Genomic DNA, 26,192 nt, shown 5'->3' with positions numbered 1-26,192 from the left:
AGCTGTAAATAGCTTTTTGCTGTATGACCCTATCTGTAAACATTAGGAAAATGTCCCGGCAGATAAGTGACAACAGCTTGTTCCAGTCGTGAAAGTCAAATGCTGACAGGCACAGACGATTTGCATAAACAGGGAACAAGCCTGATAAACTGAAAAGGGATAATCTGATCGCTGCATAATATATGACCGTTACAGCTCAAGCGTTTTCACTAAAAACTCAGGCAGAGTGGGTTTTACCAACTGTAACATGAGTAACATGATGCAATCTTTTGGAATTAGCATACAAATAGGTTATTTAGATCACAGACAATTGTTATCGGTGTAATTTTATTATGTATGCAATAAAATGGGGATCTGGTTTTGAATAAGATGCTTCTTTCACAGTCAGAGCAGCCTTCATAACTCCAGTGTGTCCCACAATAACATGTGACGAATGTTGAGTAAATGGAAACCTTGCAAATCTGAGATGTTCCATGTTTGCAAAAATGTAAATCTGTGTAAATTGTCCTTCTCCTCAAGTAAACACCTCCAACAGGAGATCCTTTCTAGGCTGGTGTCTGGAGGATCTTTCCACTGGAATTTTTTTTTTTGCTCCTGCAGCAGGTCTCCCTGTGATTTGAATGGCTTTGTGTTATTGTCATTTCAGTGATTTGCTTTTCTCCCGAAGGTGTGCCCTCTGCATCGGCTCTCCTCTTCCTTCGATTGCCTTCGTTGTGTATTTTCTTATGATTTGTTTATGTTTTACTAAAAGCAATCATATGGTGAACATGATCTTCATCAATCAGTGTCAAAGCTGACATGCTTTGGCTTTTTACCTGCTGACTTTAAAAATCGCTTCATTACGTCAAATAACTAATTCTCCACATACATTTTCAAAAGCAGAACAAAAAGCATCTGTTGCAGTTACAGTGCACAAGACGAGTCAGTTTCTATAAAAAGCCTCTTTTGAAGCTCAAATGCTGCTGCCACCAGTCGCATTAAAGGTTGGTTCTATGGAAACCAACGCTGCTTGCTGCTCTGACCCGAACTCGGCCGTCTCTCCATGCATGAATCAGTTTTGAGAGTGTTTTGTGCACCAGGCAACCGGCAGAGACAGGAGACAGGTGCGACGTCCAGCCGCACATTCGTCTGAGGTGTGAATTGGATCATTCATGAGTTCAAAACAAACTCCCAGGCAGTGTGGAATTTAAACTCCAACATGCAGGTGACAGGTGGATGTTCGGCCAGAATTCGGGCTTTAGATCGAAAATGTACTTCCCTGCAGAGCCACTGTGTTGTTCCTTTGTTTGCAGCCCTGAAACTTGATCCGAGTCAGGGAGGCTTATCCCATGATGGCGGAAACGTGCTGCCCATAATATCAGTCATTAACTCACAATAACACAAAAATGCACGCTCCCTTTTGTATCCACGGCACAATGATGAATATTCACACAATGACACACTCATCCCTCATGTCACAGTGGAGATTATAAATAATAACCATGTGATCTTCACACTTGTTTTTGCACAACAAAGAAGCTCATGAAAGGCCCCCAAGAGAAGGGTGTCCATGTGGGCAGGAGAGTGGAGCATTATATGTGTGTGTGTGTGTTTGTGTGTGTGTGTGTGACATTGTCCCTGCAACAGTGGTGGATCCCTGAATTATTCATCAAGCCGATCAATGATTAAAGGTCTGCTGGGTGTCACTCCTCACGCCACGGGGCAGGTGACTGCGCCAGGCGAATGGCGTGGAAGTCGTAGTAGCCGGTGAGTCAAAGCATCGTCTGGGAAAATGACGCAAAGCTAAAGGGAAATTCAGCCTCGATTCTTCACTGAAACATCCGAGTGTTTTCAGTGTGTTGACCATTGTTGAGAATCACGTGATTATTTAGTTAAAAAACAAAGCCCTCAAACTTTCAGATTATACAGAATTTTTTCTATAAATAAACAGTGAATGGATTCATTTGAACCACACACAGCTGGCAGTCAAGGTGGAGTGTAACAACAACATGACAGCTGAGTGTTCAGTCTACCAAATCATCGAAGAATTGCCTTTCAAAATAAATAAAATAAATAAAAATATGTTTCTTAAGAATAAAATAGCTGAGTAACTGCCACTGTGACTGGTGTTGATACATTTCTTTATTAAATGAAGAAAGCTGAGGTAATGTTGATGGTGAGTCTTTCCAGGAAAAAAAAAAAAATCGTCCTCTGGGACACGAGAAATGATTGCTCTGATATTACTGGAAGCATCATCTCCGGTTTATTGAGAATATTCAGGAGAGACTGGATACAATGAGAGATCGTTTGAATGGTTTAGCATCTGCGGTCGTCATCACCAACAGGCAAGAAATGGAAGTAATACATTAATATTTTGAACCACCGTTTTAAACCGTGATCTCTTTTCTAAATGTGTTATTTTCCCAGAATGCTGTCATTAGAGATAAAGACAATCGATACACGACACTCCTGAGAGCATATTTAGAGGAGATAAATGACTCAATGATTCAGTTTCACTGAGCAGAGATGATGACAGGAGGAAAACTGGATGACGGAAAGCACATTTTTGTGAGTCAATACAGTGCAGGTGTTCTGTACATGCTGCAGTTCATTTTTTGTGCTGATTCATTCATGTGCAAAAATGCCAACCAGCAACTTTTTTTTTTGTGAGGAATTGATCTTTCAACTGAAAGAAACATTTCTCATTTATGTGAAGGGCAGTGAATGAATAAAGATGCACTGACAGATCACCTTTCCAGAGTGTTCAGAATAAGTGGAATTTTATTCTAAATGTTGTTTCCTGGAGCTCAGAGTGTTCTTGTTAGAGAGACTTTTGTTCAGGCAAATTTGATGTTTCTGCATGTAAATCCATGTTATTTTAATTAGATCTGCGCTGAATCTGTGCAAATATTTTGAATAAGCCACAAAGGATTACATAATGGACGATTTGATTGCTTAACTAAAGTGTATTTACAGAGTGAATCACAGCAAGGGGATGTCTTAATGTGTATTTTGATGCCGTAGTTATGTAATATCGTGACTGATCGCGACTCTCCTTTGAAAATCTGCTTTATAACCTCAATTAATTTTAATGCTGTCAGTTTTATTGTACTGAATATTTGGTGAGCATTATTTGATATTCCATGTCAAATGGGACATTTAGTGTTTGTTGTTTCATTACTCATCTTCATTCATAAGGATCCTCTGAAAAACAGGTTAGAACAAATCAGTGCACTGTATAATAATATTGAGTTCTTTGTCAGACTGAATAGTCTTTAGGAAATTATGCCTCAGAATTTAAAAAAAAATCATGCAGAGTGTATGACAAGATGTGGACACTTAAGAACTGATTTCTTTATTTCCAACATACTCTGGTATCCATAACAATGTCATTTGTGAAGATCCATCCATTCATCCATCCAGGTCTCTGTCCTTCTCAACTTCCTTCCAGCTCTTCAGAGGAACCAAAAGGCACTCCCTGGAGACAGCACGCCGTTATTCTCCCCGACAGAACCATGGACTCAGATTTGGAGGCGTTAATCCACATCCCAACTGCTTCACACTCAGTGAACTGTTCCAGTGGACGCTGGAGGAACTCAAGTGACGCTACCCTGTCCATGAAAATATATCCCGCAGTGATGGTTCCAGTTCTCCAGACTGCCTCAGCACCTCCCAAGGCCTCATTTTTCAGTTTGACAGCTTCCTGGACCGCCGGCGTCCACCAGCGTCTCCCTGGACGAGCTCCCGGACGGGTCTGGAATTTGTAAGATTTTTTTTTTTTTTTATTATTATTTAAATTGCAGTCATCTAAGAAAACTTACAGAGGAATACACAGAGACAAAACATTACCTCCTTCAAGCCAGTTATCCCCTCAGAGACACGAAATACTCTCCCTTGAATTAGAGGACTGACAGAGATTTCAAAATAGGGATATCACTAAAACAGTGCCATCACATTCATAAAAGGACTTTACCAATGCCGCTGACACTTCGGCAGATTAAATGTGCTTTGCATAGACCATCACATTCACTCACTCATCCGTGCTCTCATCCAGCAGTGGTGACGACTGATATTCATGGTGCTCGATCTCGTTTGGTTTGGGACACAAAGAGAAATGGGGTGCAAGCCAGCAATCAAAGAAAACTTCTTCTATCTAACGATACATGTGAAATTTCAATGTCATAATACTGCAATTAAAAAACATGATTCAGCTGCATCATGTGAAAAGCAGCGTTCAGTCTGTGAGACACACATTTAAAGGCCAGACTGCCAGAGGGCAATAAACGGATGGATCCGGAAAAGGGATGTTAAAAGGGAGGGGGTGGGGGGGGTGTTGGCCGTGGGGAGGGGGGAGTATGAGGAGAGGTTAATAGTGCAAAGAGGATTGAGAGACAATAGCCTGAGCTAATGAGTCATGAGGCTGGCTTTACTGGTGCTGAGGCATTTCCGAGCCCCACGCCACTCACTCTGCTGTCACAGGGTTCACTCCGCAGCGATGCGTTTGGTGCATTTGGCACTTTTAACATTTTGCTGATAGCTTGTCGTGAACTTCTCTGTGTTCACTCGCAGGCTAACAGTGAAAAACGCAAAGAACGAGTAAAAGCATTGCAATGGTTTCATGTTTCGTTTGCAAAAGACGTTTTTATCCATGTAAACCTGGAAAACCTTACATCTTTTTAACTATGCTGACTTTACATACTGGGGTTGTCTAAAGTTTGTTGAACTTTTTGGAAAAAAAAACTTTTCTTTCATTTAATATATCAAGAAGATATCTCACTGGAAATCTGTATTGATATTTCGGCATGTCTGGAGACGTGATATTCTCTGCTCTGCAGCTGTTGGAGAATTATTACCAGCGAAATATAAACACAGTGTCGAGTAACGGCAAAAAGAAAAACTTTTTTAATAACCTGATCAAACACCGTGTCCCGTGAGGCACTTTGGGAACTCATTATTATTCTTCTGATAGGAAGATATGACATTGATATTCAAGCTCAACGCTGAACTCACAAGTTTACGCATGTGATTAAACATTCGTAAAGCTGTTCATCGCAAGAGCACCGAGGATTCTGATATATTGTTTTAAATCCCGCCGCTCAGTGCTGCTCTGGCACTAATCCAGAGGAGATCTGCGAGGGCATCAGGGAATGCTGAGTCCATCTCTGGCCTGCAGCTCAGCAGCTGCCTGTCTAGACTGCCTGGCAGCATTGTAATGATGAACGCAGCGTCGCCACGCCCTTCTGGGATGATTTTACTCACACAGAATGATGCAAAAATTGGAAAAAAGTCAAGAGGTGCGGCTTCCAAACGGGTAAAACCAAATAGAAATCAAAGAAACTGCTGCTGTGATCATTTTTCATAATTTATTGTACATTAGTAATTTCTTCCATTATCTTATATGCAAACTAATAAAGAGTACAACATGTCCATTTATACAAAATATAAACTATAAGGGGGGGAAATATAAATCTAACATCAACCCTTCCCATATGGTTGTACATACAATCATTCCCTGGGTGGAACCCATGGATGAAGGGAGGAAAGGTGTCAATCAAACCCTCATTGTAAAAGACCACAACTCTTTAAAAATCACAAGGCAAAACTGACACAACTTCTGTGGCAACTCATTTGCTACATACATCTCAGGTACATTTCTAATAAAAAGACAGAGGAGCCCAATTTCAGGGGAAGAGGTGAGGGGATGGGGGGGGACTAAAAAGGTCATCTGGCTTACACGTCTTCCTTCAATCTCCTACGGTATGTGCCAAACTTTAATGTAATTAAAAAAAAAAAGCCATTGTGATGTTGGTTGCCAGGCGGATCTGAAGCCACAAAAAGAAACCTCTGTACACTCAAGTGGTCCGCATTATAATCAAAGACACGTGACATGATGACAGCTGCAGCCCTGAACATTTCCCAAACTTGATGGCGTTGACTATGGAAATGCAAGCCAAAAGGGAAGCTGGGCGCGCCGTCGCTCCTGCTGATTCCGTATGCATAGGGCTGGAGGTGGAGAGGGAGGCGGCCTGGTGACGACCTCCACTGGAAGGTTAGACCGCCTTTAATAAAGCAAAAGTCTTCAATTACACATTTTTAGCTTTGCTTGAGAAGGGGAAAAAAGGGGTCGCAAAGTCCATCCGTGTGATTTACGGGGTCTCAAGGGTGGGGAGGGAGAGAAGAGAGGCTGGACTGCGTGTGATGACCAGATGGAAGGTGGTGAAGAGCGTTGAGGCAAGAGAGGAGGGAGGCGGCCGGCGGAGCCTTCTTCAACAGTAGCGCTGCTGGAGAGACGCTGCCACGGCCACGGGGACCAGGAGGGAGAAGGCGCCGGCGTGCAGCGAGACGCCGGCTCCGGTGGGGGAGGCGGTGGTGCTGGCTGAACCGCTGAAGGGGTCCGGGGCCATGGTGGTGGCGTTGGAGGTTGAGTTTCCCGTTGTGGTGTCTGTGCTGTTCTGGGAGACCACCTGTCAGAGGAGGGAGGAGAGGAGGAGAGGATGGGGAAATGACGGAGGCTCAAACTACGTCCTAAAGTTCATGAAGTCTCTATTTGTTTATTTTAATTGACTTTACAGTTAAATGAACAAAGAGCAGATCATCCACCAGGTGTCAGAGTAAGACACTAAAGTTAATCACTAGAACAGAAGCATTTAACAATCATCAATAGGTGTTTCTAATATTTTACACAGCACTGAAAAATACAAGATAATGGATTATCAGCCAAAAAAAAAAAAAAAAAAAAAGTAGAGTAAAGAGGGGCCCAAGTCTCTGCGCGTGCGTGTCAGGTTACGCTTGGCACAGAGCACCGCTGAGAAACTTTAGCTTCTTCCTCCACCTTAGTAAAGGTAGACAACACACAGCACCTGAATCAATAATTCACCGGAGTGTAGGCCAATGGAGGGGCTAAATGAGGGGGAAAATTGGGAATGTGGTGTAATTAAAAGCGCAGGCTGCATTTTCAAAGGGACTCACATAAAAAAGAGGATCATGTTAATTTCCCAGGACTGTTTTTTTTTTCTTTCTCTAGTCTGCTGCATCATTATCGAGACTATTTCCTCAGTTTAAATCAAGTCTAGAAACATAGCTGAAGTTAAGCCAGCTATTACTACACAGTTAATGTCCATCTGTGATGACTGGAGGTAAATCATCCAGATCCTTCCCAGTGCCTGACACTCCTTCCTCACTAAACTGCGGCTGAAAACAGTTGAAGCTCATCAGAAATGTCCATCTTACCTGTGTCGATAAACATATGGCGAACACAATCACTCCCAGATGAAAGATAGTCATTTTCGACATGTTTCCCGTCCTTTTTTTTCCCCCTTCTTTTTTGTTTTTTTATTTTTCTTGCAGTAACTCGGCCAGATGGAGGAGCCTGCCGCGGACGCCGCTTGTCACTAATGTGGACGCAGCATCAGGCGCAGCTTTTTATACCGGCTGCGGGTCCGTGACGCAGCCTATAGGGCGCACGCGGCGCCCGGGCACGCCGGGAAACAAACACTCCAATGTAACACCTTAATATAAAGTCGTTCCACCACACGAGCTCGAAATGGCATCGTGGTTAATTCTGTTTATTTCAAACAAAAATAATGTTTGGGAAGCCTGATTGCGCATGCTCAACACTGTCAGCCTTCCTGCTTAACATGCATTTAAATGCCTTGCTCAAGGACATGATTTCTTGTGAAAACAGCTTAACAATACAGGGAACTATAGTCAAATAATTTGAACACACCTGCAGCCCACTTCTCCTTCAGGCATTCCTACGATATATTTTTGTGGGTTTTTTTTAAAATATATTTTAAGCTGGACGTTTAGTTGGACAACACTGCAATCATACTCATGACATCCAAAAATCTCATTAAGCATCAATGTGGAAAGTTAATAACCCTCCACTTGTTGAACAGCCCCGGGTTCCATGTGTTTGACAACAGTGACACCTACCGGTCAATACAGAGTCAGGAATCCCAACAAGTCTTCATGAATTAGTAGAAATACCCTGCCTGCTGGGACAAAACATAAAACCGCTGTCCAGTTTCTTTACGGCAGTGTTTCCCAACCTGCGGTCAAAGACCTTTTGTGGGGTCACCAAAGGTCAGAAGTGGAGGCTGAGGGTTCCCTGCTCGGAGGCTGTCAAAATCACCAGAGAAGCAGAGTATACAACTGTATAGAGTCAAGACTAAATCTAAGAAAGCTTCTTTTAATTTATTTGGAAATTTTCTGCTTTTGAAGATTCGTGGGTTAGAAATGATTTGAGCCCTTTTTCATCTCTTAGGGAGGAATCTGATGGGCTTTGAGGGGGAAATGGAACTGCTTGGATTTACAAACAAACAAATAAATTGATTAATTATTCCCTGCTGTTTATCTTTATTTTATTTTATTATTTTTTGTACTTAATGAAAGAACAAAATTATTTGTTTATCAAATTTAGATTTTTTATTTATTTTTTTATTTTATTTTTTTTTATTGACGAAGTTAAAAAAAAAGCCTCCTGAACTTCACTCAGAATCCCATCTGACCAGCAGGCCCGTGTGAAGTGATTTCTGTGGAACAAGCCTCAGTCACAAGACACTGCTGCCCTCATCGTGACTATATTTGCCTGAAATCTGATGCAGGGAAAACACCGGGATCTATTCTCTGATACAATTACCCCTCTATATAACGGGTCGACGTCGCCCCCTGTCGGTGGAAACTCTCCTCTCCAGACCGCAGGAGGATCACCCTGTATCCCTGTATTAATCCCGAGCACCGACATCAACATTTTCATCTTCTAAATTGCAGGCTGTGTTCACTGTAATCACGAGCCCGAGTTCAATATTTCAAGCAATCGTACATAAAGTGGCCAATTCCTCTGATTCGCTCCAGATGTTGGGGATTGTAACTTTAGACCTGAAGACTGTCTGCAGTCCTCTGCCGTTTGGTGTAAGTGGATTTTCTGAGGGAAGAGCGAGACGCTCTTATTCCCGCCTCCTCCGCCCCCAGAGGAACCCAAAGGGACACGCGCTCCCTGCAGAGGCACCAGATGTGTTTCTGTTATGAGGAGCAGCAGAGAGGGGCCTTTTGTGAGGCATCAGATAAGCCCTGTTCCCAAAGCCGGGCCGGATCGGGTGTCATCAGCGGGTCTACGAGGGGGCGAAACCCAAGCCTTGCGCATGTGGATCGGGTTTCTGTTTACACGAGCGTGGACCCTGGATTCCTCCTATACCAGAGCAGACCGAGGCAGGCGGGAGACGGGGAGGAAAGAGACTCTGAAACAGCCCTCCCGTCCCGCCTGCCCGTCTACCTGTCCGTCTCTCTGCGTGGGGCTCAGCCAGAAGGAGACTGATGAGGATGCAGTGCAATAGGAACCCTATTGCCTTTCATTTATAGGGAGAAAAAAAAATGTGTGTGAGCGATGAAAGTTGCGTAAAAATGTGACATATGCTATGTCAGATCATCCATACTTTCAACAGCAGTGGAGCAACACGATATGGAGCGCTAATAAATTCTCTGGCGTTCAACCATTGGACAAATGTTTACGTTTGAAGCCCTTGTTTGCGCACGAGAGACAGGAACACACACCTCCTTGGATGTAAATCCTGCCCTCGGGCGTTTGGTACTTTTCCTCGGGCCAGGGTGGCTCAGGGGCCAAATGTGGACATTTCAGGTGTTTCTAGTGCGTTGCGCGCGCGCACACACACACAAATAAACACACGTACGCGCACGCACACCCCCTGATCAAACAGATGCCACAGGAGAAAGCTCCCCGCATTCTGCCACGGTATCATTTCACTCGCAGTGCTCTTTTCATCTCTTTATTTTAAGACAAGAGTATACAGACAGTGTTTGTACTGTGTCCCCTCAGATAAAACACAGTCTTTGCATTCCTTATGAAATGTATCTGTTGAGATTTGGGAGGGGTGGGCGCCAGGTGTTGGGTTACATCAAATCAGAGAGTCCCTCCTTCGTGGAGAGCGCAGGAATCAGACCGGCACCCAGGTGATTCACCTTTCATAATAAAACCAGAAACTGTGCAGTCGCTCTTACAGACCAGAGGTGGAACGTGGAACTGTGTTTTTACTTCCAGTCATTCTGCCATGTTTTGAGATCTCTGTTTTGTATTTAAAACTGTATTGTACAATTACATTTACTCCTAACTGGAACCTAATGGTCAGATCTCTATGGCATAAAAGATCCTTGTTTTGGCAGATCAATTGGATCCGATGTTGGAAGAAAAAAAAGAAAACGAAGGAAAAGGTTACATAAAGTTATAATATTCATGTTATAGCAAATTCTGACCTGATTTAATGAACACCAAAACCACACATTGTTCCAGTTTCTTCCTTATTGCCCCAGTCTACAGAGTTATGTTGTGTAAATATAAAGTGAAACTTTCCAACACTGAAGTAATGTCTAAATGTGGGGCTATTTTGATTGTCCTTTATTCTTATTATGCACAACTATATCAACAGTGTGCGCCTGTACTTTGAAAGTCCAGAGAGGAAGCTGTATTTTGGGTGTGAGTGCAGGCCTGACAGCAGCGGGGAGTAGAGAGTGGGGATTGTTCAGCTGCAGAGCCTCCAGCCTGGAGCGCACGCATGTTCAGTGGACTCGGCTGGTGCGAAGCCCTAAATGAGGGACTCGGACGTCCGGGAATGACAGCCGCTGTCACCGGGAGTGACAGCCTTCACTCTGAGCGACTCCTCTGAAACTGCTCCAGTTGACGCTCAGGCACTGATCCGGATCGGATCCAGAAAACAGCCAGGACTATGCCAGAGATGGAGAAAGGGAGACCGCCGGAAAATAAACGCAGCAGGAAACCCGCGCACCCTGTAAAGAGGGAGATCAACCAGGAGATGAAGGTGAGGATGAGGATCTGATGCCACTGTTAAATGTTGTTGTTGTTGTTGTTTTGTCCAGAGGGAAGTGTTGTTGAGAGTGATAACTTTACGCACACACCGTCCTGTTACGCAGCGAGTCAACTGCGCACAAATAAACGCTGGGAATAATCACACACTTTGTTTTCAATGAGAGCGCTCTTTGTGTTTTTATATAGTAGATGATAAGTAATTAGATTTTACAGCAGGTTTAATAAAAGCGTTTTGCTTTTAAGAGTTCTCGCTCTGGGAGACCACAAACACTTTTCATCGCGAACTTGAGAAAAAAAAAGAAGAAACTCTGGAGACAGACACAGGACGTCTCCATTTCCATTAGAAATGTTAGTTTGGTAACAGAGGAGGCTGACCTTTGCCTCACGGTGACGCCATGTCAGGCCAGCTGTGGCCGGACGCGCACACTTGGATGTCCAGCGGAGATCCAGATGTGCGTCACTTCTTCCCCGCTCCTGCGGCGCGCTCGCTTGATGTACCACAGAGCCCTTACCCGCACGGCAGAGAGACATCCAGCGCTTCTCAGCTTTAAATAGATGTTTTAACCTCAAATGGGAAAACTCTGAAAACACTCAAGCAAGGTTTCAAAATGATGCAAACATTACATTAACACTGATTTCCTTTAAGAGTCTCCTCTGTTCCTTGGGTTAAAGTATAACCCTGAACAGGCAATAATAAGTGAAATCACAGTAACAGGCATGTTTCCCTCCCACCATTATGAGCCTATTACCGCATGGAAAGTAATCCGTGGATTGTCTGCTTTGCTGCTTTGTTTGGGTTTGGACACTGGCTATTTGAGACTGTTGACTGTGGTGGTAAGGGATATTCGAGGCTCCTTCAAGCTCAAGCGGTGAAATCCAAAAAGACAAGCAGTTTTCTGGGGGGAGACTCTGTCCTTTTCGTGAGAGAGGAAATGTGCTCTTTTTGTGTAAGTGGTTTGGATTGTAGCGTTTGATATCCAGGGGAGGTGTAGTGTTACATCTTAACTAATTTTAATCAAAACATGTGAAACGCTATCCCTGCTTGATGTAAGCCTGCCTGGGCTGGATCTCAGGGTCGGCCTCAGTTTGTTGCCTTTGGCTGCAACTCTTTCTGTGGTTTGGGATATGGCTTGTCACTCTCACAAAGCAGATGTTTGTCTAAACTGCCAAAAAGAAACAAAAACAACATTGTGGGAAGTGGAGGGGTGGGTGCAGGAAAAAAAAAAACTGCCCGTCTTTCCTTAACAAGAAAAAGACAAAGTGGCACAGAGCTGTCATCAGTATGGAGATCACCGTGATAATTAAATCAGACATGATGGAGAACATGTAAGATAAATGTGAAAGAGGTGCGCCATAAAGATGAGTCAAACGCGAGAAAAATGTACTGTAAGAGAGAAGTGGCCAGGAACGGCAAGCAAACTGGTTCCAAGCCCAGCTGAGGCCCGTCCTGCTGTTGTCTCTGTAATACATCTGTTTCAACACCACATTCGGACCTACTCCCTCCACGTCAGACCCGAGCGCCGCACCAGACACCGGATACTTAACTTTAATCATCGTTAGGCATATTTAGCTGGATATGATACCACTGCTTGCACTCACCCACACACACTCTCCCAGACACACACACACACACACACAGCAGAAAAGTGAGCAAGCAAGGGGAGAGATCCATTGCTTTGAGGCCCTAGTGCAGAGCAGAGGTCGGAGTGAGGAAAGCAAGGGAAAGAATGTGCAGTCGGTACTACAGCGCTACAACACCACCGCCACACCAGACTGGCTGCGCTGGAAAAGGTTGAAACCCGAGAGGCAGGCCTGTGTCGGGTGTCAGGCCTGGAAGGTGCCGGGATGGAGGGGAGGATGGTGAGGATGGGAGGTGCAGGGGGCAGCGGAGAGGAAAAAAGAGGTGAGGGGTGGGACAGGGAAAGCTGAAGAGAGAGGGAGAGAGAGGGAGAGTGGTGGACATTGGAGAGAGACGCAGAGAGAGGAGTGGGGCATTTCCGAGAACCGTGGGACCTCGCTGTGGTGTAGGGTGTCCCGCTCTGATTTCTGCCCGTTCTGGATCAAGTTTCTCCTCCAATCCGGTTCTTCCAAAGCCACAGAGAGAGGTGGGTGGATAAAGAGAGAGACCTTTGTGTTTTTTTTTTTCATCTGGTCGTAATAAAAAAAAAAAAGGAGACCACACATCCCATCTGTGGAGAACAGTTTTCTTTTCCCCCGCTTTTTTCCAATTAACAGAGATAAACAAAGGATGATTCATAGATTTCACACTGGTGTTAGGTTTTAAACCTTTCCGTCTCAGATTTAGCAAGGGTAAACAACTTGAATACATCATGGAAAAAGCGTCATACTGTACTCCTCTGTGCCCCTATTCATTTCTTCAACAGCGCTGGGGCAGAGAAAGAATCCCTTACATTGATTCAGAGTAGCCGGCTGTGATTATATTTAACATAGGATAAAAAGTTCCACTAATAACCCAGTGTGTACTCACAGTTTCCCTTTCACAGGTGGACTACAGCTCAGTTACACTATCCCCTTACACAGGACGTTAATCACCGATTTGTTTTCTTCCTTTCCTCATGCAGACGTTTGCTGAAAGCACCATGAACGAGCTGCTGGGGTGGTACGGATACGACAAGGTTGATCTCAGAGACTCGGAGGCCAATGAGATCAGGAACTACAGAGAGAGACGCCAGCATGTGTCTGTGCTCAAAGGTGAGGGCAGGTGCCGACGGTTCGCTATTAGTGCGATCGTGAATTTACACTATAACCAACAGGTTCGGCAGGTTTTCCAGCAGACATTGAGTCACTGCACACACATTTGCCAGACATAATCTCCTGGAGTTGCACTTTCTCAAATTTCATTCATTCAGATGCATCTGTTGTTTGTGCAAAAAAAGAAAAAAAACCCATAGTGTCATATTAGCTGCTCTGTATAGGTTCCTGCTATTGTATTACATCACAAATCCAAGTTCTCAACGTTGTTGTTTTTTTTGCTTGTCTTACAGAAAATTCATTGCCAAAACCCAAAAGCATGGAAAACAAAGTCGGCCACTCAGTCCTTGCGATGAAGAGCGGAGACAGAGAGTCCTCGAGTGTTCCTTCCTCCTCGCCCTCCTCTTCCTCAACCAGTTCATCGCTGACCACCCCGAAGGAGCACAAGAGTGCGCCTGTCATTGTCCCTCTCATAAAGCCATCAGCAGGTGGGAGAATTATACGTAATTCACGTTTATATTCCAGTTTTCAAGCATTGCTTTTTTTCCCAATTTTCAGAAAAACACATAACAGATGATTGGCATGGGATTTACGTGCAGAGGTCAAAGTGCAGGGTCAGCTGCAGGCGATGGAGCGGGTTTTAGTTTCAGCTTTTTCCTCATTAGCTCCTGAGCAGTAATTGAAGCGCTGTAAAAAGTGAAGAGAAGGTGAAGTTATGTGAAAGGTCTCCGTGTCCTCCTGTAATCCGATGCCATCATTTTACTTTCTTAAATGCCCTTTTTAGAACTCATATACAAGATTTTCACTCTTAACAGTGAAATACTGTTTTTTATTTGTTTTGCGAGCCTTGAAAACATGAACTCTTTCAAGTTAAATTAAGAATTAGCTCCAAGGCTAAACTCTGTATAAAGAATCTGAAATAAATTAGGTTGGAAAACTTTGTCGCCGTGACAGTGTAATACTTTACAAATGGGCGCTTAATAAAAGTCAGATCATCAAAATGAAAAAAAGTTTTTTTTTTATGGCCTCTACTTGTTCTTTCTGTCTGGCAGTTTTAAGAATGTCACATACTGTCTGTTTAGTGACTGTTTCTGAACAAGTTAGGTCTATTTGAAGATGTTGGCATCCACATTTGATAACGAGTGTAAGAACCACAGCTTTGCCAGTGTCCTGCTGTGCCTAGCCCATTATTATAGTGATCATTACATATGGATGGAGGATCCTTGAGTTCTGATAGAACCTCTGTACATTGCTTCATTGATTATGCTGAAGCACATGAAACCAAAACAATTCATGAACTGTACTGCACGGCAATAAAACTAACTTTAAGATATAAAAAGGGCACAGCAGGATCACCGTCAAGTACTTTAATGTTGAGTGCAGGTGCCGTATGTAGCTTCTTCAGAGGTCCTACCATTCTCTAACATAGGAATGTTACTCAACTCATTGACCGTATTTTGAAATATTTTCTAAACCTAACTGTGACATGTCTTCTTCTGTCCTGTGCTGTTTACTCACACCTTTAAATTGTACCGTTTAATCGCCCTCCTTTCCTCTGATCTTCTCCCCGGCAGTTGAAGACGTCCAGAACGTGCAGATTGTTTGCGTTTGGTGCCAGAAGGAAGGTGTGAAACGCTACTCTCTGTGTATGGGCTCAGAGCTCAAGAGCTTCTGCAGCGAAAAGTGTTTTGCCGCCTGCAGACGGGCTTACTTCAAACGCAATAAGGTTGGTGGTGAATGAAAAACTCATCCGATATTTATGAGCATTAGTAACGGAGGTCATGAACATGCTGTGATTGTATACTGGTATACGATATTTGCATAGTGATAAGCTGTAGATTTATGTTTATATATTTGTTAGACAGGTACATGTACATTTCCACAGTCATATTCATGCATGGCTTATGCAAACTATTTGCAGACCTTTTTCCTCTCCATGCGAGCAAACAGGCATCAGGTGGTTTTTCTGGCAGGTACTCAGCTCTTCCGAAGCAGACACTCCTGATCTAGTGAGGTCATACGGATTAATTTACAGGCATTTAAAAAGGGAGGATCTCTAAGAACACACTTCCTAGTTGCTCTGGAGGAGGCAGTTTAGGAATGGTGGGAGGGAGGTCAGAGTTTGAGAAAGACGCTTAGTATCAGTTTCCCGTTAATGGAGAAGGGGCCGGCCATTAAGTGGCTCCGGTGCGGAGGACAGGAAAGATTCAACAACACACAAGTGCCCTGCTGCCGTGGTTTTTCAACATCCACTCTGACATAGATATACCTGCTCCAGAGGTGCAAGGTGACAAGCAGCTGCGTTGAGTTTCCTCCTTACTGCAGTTTGTACTATTCCGGGTTTATTCACACAACAACAGAGACACAAAGGCGAACCGAACAGACTGTGTGCAGTAAACCCTCCACTTTTTTGGAGGCGGGGAGGAAAGCATTTCTGTTGGCTTGTTGCTTCTTGTCTGAGAGGAAGGCCAGGAGGCCTGGGGCGAGGTGTCCACTTTCAGTGCATACCTTACCTTCAGCTGCCTCATGTTTCGTAACTCAACACGACTCAATGGGTCACAGAGATGGGGGAGCACTTAGATCGGCAGCAGATCAGCTTACATGAATCAAGAAGAATTTCCTATATTAATACTGGCGGGGCCATTAATAATATGACAATACATCACCTGCATTATCTCCCTACTTGGTTGGAGGACCGTGTCTGTTTTAAAACATAGTTGTTCTTAGTTGGTTGCACTGACCTTTAGATCAAAAACCAAACTATTTCCAGTATTTGCAAAAGGAAAATTTAATTGCAGATTTATTTCCTTGGTCTTATGTAAGATGGAACAAATTTGGTGACACTTTACTGAAGCATGATTCTGGTGCAGCTACTTCAGGATGAACTCCAGCCTGTTTTACATAAAGTTTGTGACAGCGTGGTTTTCCCCTGTCAGGCCAGAGATGAAGATCTCCATGGTGAGAGATCCCCGCAGCACGCCCACACAGAGGATTCGCCCAGACTGGTGCTGAAGATAAACACCAATGTCAGAGTAAGGGGAGACTATAAATGTATCTTTTGTTTTCAGTTGTGAAGTATCAACGCACTATAAAATAACAAAGTTTTTTTTTTCTTGTTTATGTAAAAATCTTAAAGATTGGCTCTCGAATCTTGTCACTTCAATGACCCCCCACAGTCTCTCTCTCCTGTACCACAGGTATGTGATTGGTGCAAGCACGTTCGTCACACGAAAGAATACCTGGACTTCGGCTCTGGTGAAGAACGACTGCAGTTCTGCAGCACCAAGTGTCTGAACCAGTACAAGATGGATGTTTTCTACAGGGAAGCCCGAGCAGCTCTCACCAGCACCAGTTCCAGCCCAAACAGAAGCAGTCAGGAGGGACGTATGGACAGCAGTGTGACTGGGCAGAAGCTGCTCACCCCTGAGTCTTGGAACAGCAACAGCGGCACAGGGGAAGCCCGTAATAGAAACCTCTCACCTAAAGGGCATGCACTAATCCATGGCTCAGCAGAATCCACCTCCATTTCTCCCTCAGAAGCAACTTCCTCCTCGTCCTCCAAAGTATCTGTTTCTGGTCTGAGGAACCTGGAGAGAGTCATTCAGCCTCCTCCACCTCCCCCTACTGTGGATGTGTCTCCCCATCCTGCGCCCCTTCCTCATCCACCTCCACCACGCCCCCCTCTGGAGCAGAAGCCCATATCCCAGATCCCCATTCCCTTCATAAGGCCTCCTCTTCACGCCCAGGGCCTCAAAAGCCCCCTTGCCAATATTCCCAGGCATCCAGGCCCCCCTTCCAGCCCTATTCACAGACCTCCACACTCCCCTCACCTGCAGCCCCCAACCCCTTCTTCTATGAATCCCCCTGGACTGATGCATCCCTACCCAGGGTCTTACTTTCCCGGTTTGCATTCACCTCCTTTAAACATGATGCCAAGAGGTCCGGTCCCAATGCCCCCTATGATGAACTTTGGTATTCCTTCATTTAGTCCTCTTCTGCCTCAGCCCACTGTCCTGGTGCCTTATCCTGTAATTGTTCCACTCCCTGTCCCCATTCCCATTCCAGTCCCCATTCCTGTACCCCCGAAAGCAGCTCAAGAGCCTCCAAGTCACAGCGGCGTCATCCAGCCAGTGCCAGAGGGGGCAGACAGGAGCAGATCCAGGCTTGCCAGACCACCGTCACCGGGGATCGCTGAAGGGGACAACAGAGCGGGACCCAACAAATTTGGAGGGACCTTGATGCAAGGGTTGTCTTCACCAAGTGAGCCTGGTTCAAAGGACACCGACTGGGTGAAATCAGAGCGGCCATTTCTCTCTCCAGCATCCACGCCCCAAAGTGAAACGTCTTCACCAAGAGCACAGTGCAGTGAATCCCCCTGCTCAGCCGCAGGGTCAGACATGCTGACAGACTATAAACAGCAGCAGCACTCAGATCGACAAGTCATTCAAAGGGTTCTGTACAGAACCAAAGTGAAGTTGGAACCCAGTGCCAATGGAGTGGTGGACCTTTCGGGGCTGCAGGAGTCAGGAAACATGCAGGTCGACAGATCGGGGCATCATGATATTATCAGGCCCACCCCTCCGCTGCCACATTCACCTTCACAGGACACTGTCTACCAGCACTACGACTCCCACACTCCTCCTTCCCGCTCCCCTACGAGCTCCATGGAGAGCAGCCACCTGAATGATGCCTCTGCCCTGAAACCTCAGGACCATGGTCTAAATGGGCTGTCCTCTGCATCCGCACCTGCCAGTCCAGATTCTTCCCAACCCCAGAGATTACCAGCACCTCACCTTGAACCTGCAGCGAATGAGCTGGAGGCCATCAAAGAAAACAAGTGTTCTGTCGTCAGCCCAGCACGGGTTGAAGGGCCAGCTAGTCAGCTTGAAGAGCCCTTGTCGGTTGTCAGAGACGCGGGAGAGGACGCCCATGTTCCCGATGAGGACCATGCCTATGCTTTGCCCACAGCACCAAAGACAGGTGGGACCACCACCCCATTGCTCTTGCCCAAACTCAGGGACAAGGGTAACCTGCGGAGCCCTGCTAATGTGCCCAGCACAGGAGACATGGAGCCAGCTCTGAAAAGGCGATGCCTACGAATCCGAGATCAGAATAAGTAGAGGATGGAGGTAAGAGATTCTGTTACAGTGTTAGGGAAGGTAGCCTATAGATAGCACTGCTCTCAATAGCTTTCATTATCTGGTATCACGGAGTTGCACATAGTAGAAGGCCCACAACTGTTGGACCTCCTTATCTTACTCGTCTATCTGCTGAGATAATGATATAAATATTATCATGCACTCTGTGGACTTTAAATGTCTTTTCTGAAACTTTCTGCGTTACTTCTCAAGAAATAGATTCAAACCCTGTAATCATTGTTAAATGCAATTTAATGAAGAATGGGAAACTGTCTGCATACAGCCGTTGGCAAATGGGACAAGCTTAATCACAGGTCTCACAGTGTACACATGGTCACTAAACAGCATGGCGCCAAAGAGAGAGAATCCCAGTAACCTGGCACTCCTCAGTGATCTAAGGTTACAGCAGGGGAAGGAGGTCGAGGGCACAGGCAGTGAGAGTCACTTTGAAAGCCGATCACTCTGCCACAGCCTGACTGTCACAATGCTTTGTTTGCATGGCTGCCTGCTTTGTAGGCTCAGATTTGCAAAGAAATATGGACGAGTGTTTGATTAAGAGGGCAGGAGATTTTATTTTTTATTGTTTTCACTCATTAATTTTTAACAGAAGTAGCACATGCAAAGGTATAAGGTTCATTACCTTGGACAAACATAAGAGATTGCAACTGAATCGAACGTGTCACCTTGAGGTTACTCGATAGTCCATCCAAAGTGACAAAGACAAAGATCATATCTCAGCATGTCCCTAAACTCAAACTTTTACTTGTAGTATGGACTGGGAGAGAGTTGGAACGTTTCTGAGGTTGGTGTACAGACAGAAGTGATTATCAGGCATACTGTGAAGCAAGTCTGACTGTAAGAGCCATTCTTGAGCTGTGATAGAGCTCTGGGGTTTCACTGGAAAACACAAGGGCAGAACCAGTGCGATCCGATTACACATGTCATAATGACACCCTGTTCTGACTTTGGCTCAACCCTCTCCTTTATATAAATTTTCTGCTTTCCTCTCCTTCTTTAATCCTTTTCCCTTTTTTTTTTCATTTACCACCGATGTCCACTGCCAACCAGATGTTGTGAGATCGCAAAAGTCAAATGCCATTTCGCTTCAGAAGAAAATCTAAAAGGCTCCTCACTTTACTCTTTAGTAGACATAGAAATAGTTCTAACACCACCTGTCATCCTTTCCTCTTAGTATCTCAAGGCCGTTTCATCAATTTACTGTATTTACTGTATGTTTTTTCTCCATTTGTCAGCTTAAGTCTCTAATTTAATAATCGTATCAAAAACATGTTTCCCGATAAAGAAATTACAGCATTAGCCTTTATCTTGCAGCCCAGATGTTTTCTACCTATATGTAACAAGTATCTTTTCCCTAAATCAGCTCCACTTTGCTCGTTGTCATTTGTTGTGGTTTCATGCGCCGCCTTAGTAACCAATACATATGAAATCACAGCGCGCTGCCTGTGTCGTGCAGACGGATTTACGGCCTCGCGTTGTGTGTAATGGGAGCTGGCTGCCGTATGCGAATGACTTTAGCTTGCCACCTCTATGCTTTGAGCTGAACATTGCTGTCCTGTTCTATTGTCTCTTCTGCTAAAAGTCTTCTTAAAAAAAAAAAAAAAAAAAAAATCTCCCACACTGACAGAGTCAGCAGCCAACTGGAGGATTTCACCTCAGGAAACAGCCAGTTTTTTCGTCTCAGTTTTCCCTGCCTTTATTTGGGATATTTTATAGCCCCATGTAATCTGATCCCACCACATGGGTATTCGCTGAGCTTTTGAAACTAAGACGCAATGGGACAGAGGGAGTACAGAACCCCGGCTTGGCCCTTACGTGTGTGCGCGTCTGTTTGCATTTAATATGCACGTTTGAATGAACGTCTGTGTAAGTGTGTGAGAAAGAAAAGAGGCCAGATGTTCTTAGTTTGATTGTGCCCTGCGCAACAGTTATCTGAGTGTTGACATGACTAAAAAGCCTCATTCGCCGTGTTTATGTAGAAAGGGCGGATTAAGGAATGAGCGTCCAGTGCATGAGAGGCTGTTATAAGATATGGCAGAACTGGAAGTTACAAAGAATCTTTAACATCTCTCCCCTTCTTTCTGCTTTTCTGTTTTGTTTTGTTGTTTTTTTTGCATCCCCCCCCCCCCCCTCTTACCACCTAATGAACAGACTCCCTGTTCAACACTGTATGGCAGTGCCAGATTCAGTGCCACGCCCTCTTGTGGACGACGCCAGTGCTACCGCCCTCCAGCCTGTCCTTCGGCCTGTCAGCCCACCAGAGTGCCACTCTGCCTGTAGACCAGCAGGGTGCCAGCCCAGGAAGCAGTCCAGATGGCCAAGCTATCACGAGTCAACATGGGGGAAGAACACAGCGCAGCCACACATTTTGTCTTGGACCAAAGAGCGTCGCCTGCTAGTGGGTTTTGTTGTATTCAGTGAGCGTTTGAAACGGAGCATCTCAGATCGTCTTCCTGTCTGACAATGCCCTAAAGTGTGTGTGTGTGTGTATGTGTGTGCGGTTGCCCAGATGCGATCCTCCTCCTCCTCCTCTTCTCCTTCCTCCTCCTCCTCCTCCTCCTCTCCATGCTCCTCACAGCAGACAGCCCTCTGATCAGCCTTGTGTGGTCTTCTCAGATGGAGCCTGAACATGATCTCTTTCCAGGGGAAACGGTTTGTTTTCTCTGCCCGGCTTGCACAAAGGGCCACATTGTTCCTCTCCCCATATCCCACGCTGACTCCCCACTCCAGGTTTTGGGTTACCTGGCCGACGGGGGCTCAGACTTCAGGAGCTTTTTTATTTTTTTGACCGACAGCCAGGAATATAGTATACCCTTCTCTCCTCCACCTATCCGCCCAATCTAAATACGGTACACACTACACACACAAGCTCTGAGGTTTTATCCTCTCACAACTGATTGCCTGTGATTCCCTCCTCTGCTCACTTCCTTCAAGAGAGGAGAGAAATTCTGCCGAGATTTATCCTCCAGCAGTTTACTCACTCTGCAGAGAGAGTCAAGCTAGGGAGGACAATCCCTGAAGGAGAGTTTCTTCACTTTTAAAACAATGTACACAGAATATATATATGAGGGTACGCCTACTGATACACAGTAGCCAGGATGGTCTGTGAACACTTTAGTCGTCTTGATGACGCTGGTACTAAAATGTGTGATTTACAGATACACACTCATTACTCACCTGATCCAGCAAAGCTTTGATGTTAAATCACAGTTTGTGTCACCTGTAGCACCGAGTGCCATGCATGTTTACGTTGAAACCCTGAACATTCATGAGACAGAACAGTTGAACTGATCCGAACTTTGACTATATATATATATATTTTTTTTTTCTATTATTGGCTCTGTCAGATATTTCTGAAAATGAAAACATTTGTAATATTACCAAATGTGGTATTATACGCAAAAGCATCAAATGCAGTAGTATGCAGCGATCAGTATTACAGTTCCCACTATTGGGGGCAAGATTTGATCCAGATTGATCACTTAAAGGCTTGTTCACACTTGTCCCATTGTAAGATTTCAGTTTTCTAGTTAAGCTGTACTCAGAAACTATCTGATGTTATATTAACTTATGGATGATGCATCTGTAGAGTTTCAGAAAAAAAAGCTTTATATCTTCATTTGTCTCGATTGTTTGTTGTTTTTTTTTTGTTTTTTTTTGAGTGCTGAAGCTCTTAAATGCCCCCATGTTTCATGTGTTTATATGCTGTATCTCCACTAGAGAGCAGTGTTTGCCTTTGTAAGTTTGCACCTGTCTGTTTCTGACAAGAAAGCACCTGGAGGCCAACAGGCAGAACCATATAATCTCACTGAACACAACCCTGCACTCAGTGCCATCTGACTGAAAACTAATGCCAAACTCACAGGCTTTCCTTCACGCCTTGCCATCATTTCATCTGAAATGTTGCTCATCTCTGCAGTGTCATACCAAGGTCGCTGAGAGTGTCCCCCGCTTAGCCTCTTCATTCATGGCCATTCACCCAGAACACTTCCAAATACGGCCCACCTGCCTGCCATCATTCCAAAATTACCAATCACATGCCTATCGGTTTGTGTGAGTGCGTGTGTGTGTGTGTGCGTGTGTGTGTGTGTGTGTGTGTGTGTGTGTGTGTGTGTGTGTATACCTTCACCGTCACCCCTCTCATTCCAGCCTACACCCTCACCACAGATCATGCCATTATATTTGTGTCATCCTGGGCCGGGGAGGGGATTTTGTCCACAGCCTGTGTGAGTCACTGATGACACGGCTCCATACAAATAGCTGCAGTGTCAACAAGTGGTCCTCCCCTGTGATGGCAAAGGTCAAATGTCACATAATTAAGACTGCCATTATTGATTTTTATCAGCATTGTCGTTTCTCGCCTGATACATCAAGTTGACAAACATACTTTTATGTCAGAGTTTTTTTTTTGTTTTGTTTTGTTATTTGTTTGCTATTATTGCCTGAAATGCTTTTAGGTACTTTCTGAAATCCCCATGCCAAACATTTACTGAATTAAAACTGTTTGTAATTGAAAAAAAAAAGAAGAAGAAGTAACCAAGAGTTGCGGAGAAGACCTCTTTGTAAAATAAGATAAATAAAAGTTATTCTAAGAGCATTGAAACTTCTAGTGTATTTTTCTCTTCCATTGTGTTATCCTACTTTTGTATTTCATTTGCAAATACACATTTTAAATTCATGCTATATTCCAGTGTACCCATATAAATGAAGTCAATTAATAGCTGAGTGTTGGTTTGATGATCGAGCTATAGATAAGGTCTGTTAACTTAACGCACTGTGTCAGTGCCTATTTTCAGTGGCGCCCAGTGCATCAGCATTCTTAAAATACTGAAAGCTGGTCGAGCGTCTGAGCAATGACGGTAAAGCAGATGGATGAGATAAGAGAGCAGGAATCCGCCTGGGAGCGGTGACTGCAGAGGGCAGCGGAGTCCCGACCTGGGCCGCGTGCCGAGGCAAAGTTAGACGCTCACTGCCACACAGGTTTTCAAAAATAATGCAACAAGTTACTCTATCATGGTCAAGTTATGGTAATTAGACAGCACACAACCGGATGTCTGGGGATCCCTCTAAAATAAACCATGAATGAATGAAATGTCAGAATATTCTGTAAATACAGTATTTTGAGATACATGTTTGGGTTCTTGTTATAAGTAATTGTAATAATGTAACGTAACTCATACATACAATTCACACTTTGCTACTTGACCCCTAGAATTCGATTTGTTGAAAAAAAAAAAGATTTGTTTCTTTGTAACAATAACAAGTATTTTTAACAACAGTATTTCCATATATAATTGATTGTAATTCACAAAGTCACAAATGGTATGTACGTCTGGCTTATGATCATGGTATTGTTTTGTTTAAGTCCGTTTTACATCTGTAATAGGGGCCGGTTTTGAAAAAGCAACTTTTATTGCACATCATAAAATATTTTATAATGTAGTAAAACTACATGAAAAAAAAAAATACAAATTAAAAACCACTGACCATAGTTTCAGTAAGAAAACAATATTTTGGGAGGATCAGGTAGATTGAAACATATATTTACAAAAACCAAAATATTTTTGATAAGTTGTTGAAGATACAAATCATGATAAGGAAAATATATTTCAGAAGAGAGATTGGAACAAATGTTCTCATTTATTTTTAAATGTCTTTACACGGGCTAGAAGTTTTTTAAATAGTGTTGTTATCATGTTTCATTTGTGAGCCGACGCGCTCAGGCTTTTCCTTTGATAGTCTCGACCGGAAGTGGCGCTCTGGCCCCTTCTCCTTCACGCGCCGTGCGTCCTACAGGTTGGACACGTTGTGGCCGGATCAGATTTTGTTGTACCTACCTGGCGGACGCGCTGCACCTGAGAGCGACGGAAGCCGCCGCCGCCTCGACTCCCCGCCGCTTCTTCTCCCTCCACTTCCTCCCGAGGCTTTAATGATAGAAGCAGTCAGACTGTTGACTTTGGCAGCGGGATAAATAATTAATCTGCTGAAGTCGAGCCGCGCTTCACAGGAGGAGCTGACATGCGGAGCTGAGCCGAGCAGGAGCGAAGTGCGCCTCCACCGTCTGGGACAAAAGGCAGGCCGAGGCCACAGGTGCTTCCCCGCGTTTCTTCTTCCACCTGGGGGGGATTCAGCCCGCCGCCACCATGCTGGGAGCGGAGAGCATTCTGGAGAGCCGGCTGAAGAAGCTGGAGTCCCTCATGAGGAACCCGCAGTCGGTCCTGAACTTGGAAACTCTGCTGGTAAGTTTCCCTTTCTTTACCCCCAGGCTTTTCTTCTTCTTCTTCTTCTTCGTGCGCTTGTTGTCAATAATGCTTCAGATGATGAGTTACGCAAATACTTGTGAGCAATTATTCTGACACGATCAGGGATTACATGAAAAGACACGTTTGAAAACAGCTGTGACGAACAAGCGGTAGAATAATAAGTAGTGTGGCTGTTAGTAGAATAAAGGTAAAGGCAGCAATTAGTTCGACTCCTAATCAGAAATGTAGAAGGAAACCCCGCCTAAACTGCAGCCTTTCCTGTATGGAATGCAGTATGTTCCTCTAAGCATTCACAGTATAGGATCAGGAAAATTAATGCATTTATTATAAAATGTGATATATTTAATAGTTCATTTTGTTGAACTCTCTTAAAGTGACAGTCTTCCCATTGAATCAGTCAGAGCCTTTATTGAAATCCACAGTACAGTGTTCTAATCCACTCCATCAATGTGTGTTTGTGTTTACCTGCTGAATTGCTGAATCTCCTGGTCTGGTCTGGACATGACATGCCCGCTGTCTGACCTGCGCTGAGAATGTGCAACTCCTGCCACCTCTAAGCCTTTGCACCTCAGCTTCTCTACAGGAAATAAAATACGGAGGGGCTTTACCAACTACCTTGACAGGAACTCACACCAGGCCGAATGAAAGCCACCACGCAATGCTGAGCTTCTGATAATACAAAGCAACCCTGTGATTTTTCTTGTCTTAGGCATCCAGAAATGACTTTGAGGAAAAAGTGTGGACTGGATGAACCTGCTTTTAATGTATGCACACTGCAGTGACGTGTTGGCTGGTGCATTTCTCCACCAAATGATGACAGAGTGTGACTTGGTTTTGGTCTTGGTGACACTCAGGGCAAATTAAAACACGTGTTTGGGATCATCTCTGAGGCGAGCCGGCAGTTTAATATCATAAGCCTCACTGTACACAGCAGCATTTGTCTGCAGTATTATCTTCTGTACGTATTCTCAGTGCCGGTGAGTCACGAAACAAAGTCCAGGCCGGAGAAACTCTGACCTCTGTCACACTGGCACTTCATCAAAGTGATATGAATGTGGCCATGCAGTGTGTTGGACTTGCACTCACTGCTCATTGTGTCTGATTTGTATCACTGCAGTCAGCTACATCTGGTTTTTTAAACCGCTCCGTGTTGGAGGTAACAATAGCCGCCGTGCTGCTGGGTGCAGAGCTACCACACAGGAAGCTGACTTCACGTCCTGGAATTGAGATGGAGATAACCTC

The 26,192-nt window shown here is 44.5% G+C and overlaps 2 protein-coding genes across 8 annotated transcripts in view; both read left to right on the top strand.

Moving 5' to 3' along the window:
• Positions 1 to 10,493: 10,493 nt before the first annotated feature.
• Positions 10,494 to 23,249, top strand: LOC115401731 (sine oculis-binding protein homolog). Of its 2 annotated transcripts, none has more exons than XM_030110028.1 (7): positions 10,494 to 10,811; positions 13,402 to 13,531; positions 13,825 to 14,019; positions 15,106 to 15,257; positions 16,468 to 16,563; positions 16,729 to 18,660; positions 20,839 to 23,249. In XM_030110028.1, exons 1-6 carry the CDS (start codon positions 10,719 to 10,721, stop codon positions 18,649 to 18,651), a joined length of 2,589 nt encoding a protein of 862 aa, XP_029965888.1. In that variant the 5' UTR covers positions 10,494 to 10,718; the 3' UTR covers positions 18,652 to 18,660; positions 20,839 to 23,249. The 2 variants fall into 2 exon arrangements, with proteins under 2 accessions (XP_029965888.1, XP_029965887.1); XM_030110027.1 differs by having other exon boundaries at positions 16,708 to 18,660.
• A 1,254-nt stretch (positions 23,250 to 24,503) lies between these two features.
• LOC115401865 (rho-associated protein kinase 2-like) overlaps positions 24,504 to 26,192 on the top strand; it is a 29,220-nt gene continuing 27,531 nt past the window's right edge. For 3 of the 6 annotated variants that reach the window (XR_003933012.1, XM_030110229.1, XM_030110228.1), the window contains exon 1: positions 24,505 to 24,926. Coding sequence is in view for 5 of the 6 variants with exons in the window: in XM_030110229.1 (XP_029966089.1) it covers positions 24,831 to 24,926 (96 nt within the window). In the remaining variant the exon portion in view is untranslated. Of the gene's footprint in view, positions 24,927 to 26,192 lie in introns of all 6 variants that reach the window. The other 3 variants (XM_030110232.1, XM_030110231.1, XM_030110230.1) reach the window with 2 other exon arrangements.

This window comes from Salarias fasciatus, chromosome 15 (assembly GCF_902148845.1).
Source record: "Salarias fasciatus chromosome 15, fSalaFa1.1, whole genome shotgun sequence".
NCBI lineage: Eukaryota > Metazoa > Chordata > Actinopteri > Blenniiformes > Blenniidae > Salarias > Salarias fasciatus.
Note: the sequence above shows the minus strand (reverse complement) of the source record. Positions and strands in the feature narration are given on the sequence as shown.

Excerpts from the sequence above, each read along its gene's own strand:
- LOC115401731 (XM_030110027.1), top strand. The coding sequence starts at position 10,719 with ATGCCAGAGATGGAGAAAGGGAGACCGCCGGAAAATAAACGCAGCAGG. Across the intron at positions 10,812-13,401 it reads AGATCAACCAGGAGATGAAG|ACGTTTGCTGAAAGCACCAT; the intron begins GTGAGGATGAGG and ends TTCCTCATGCAG. Across the intron at positions 16,564-16,707 it reads AGATAAACACCAATGTCAGA|TCTCTCTCTCCTGTACCACA; the intron begins GTAAGGGGAGAC and ends GACCCCCCACAG.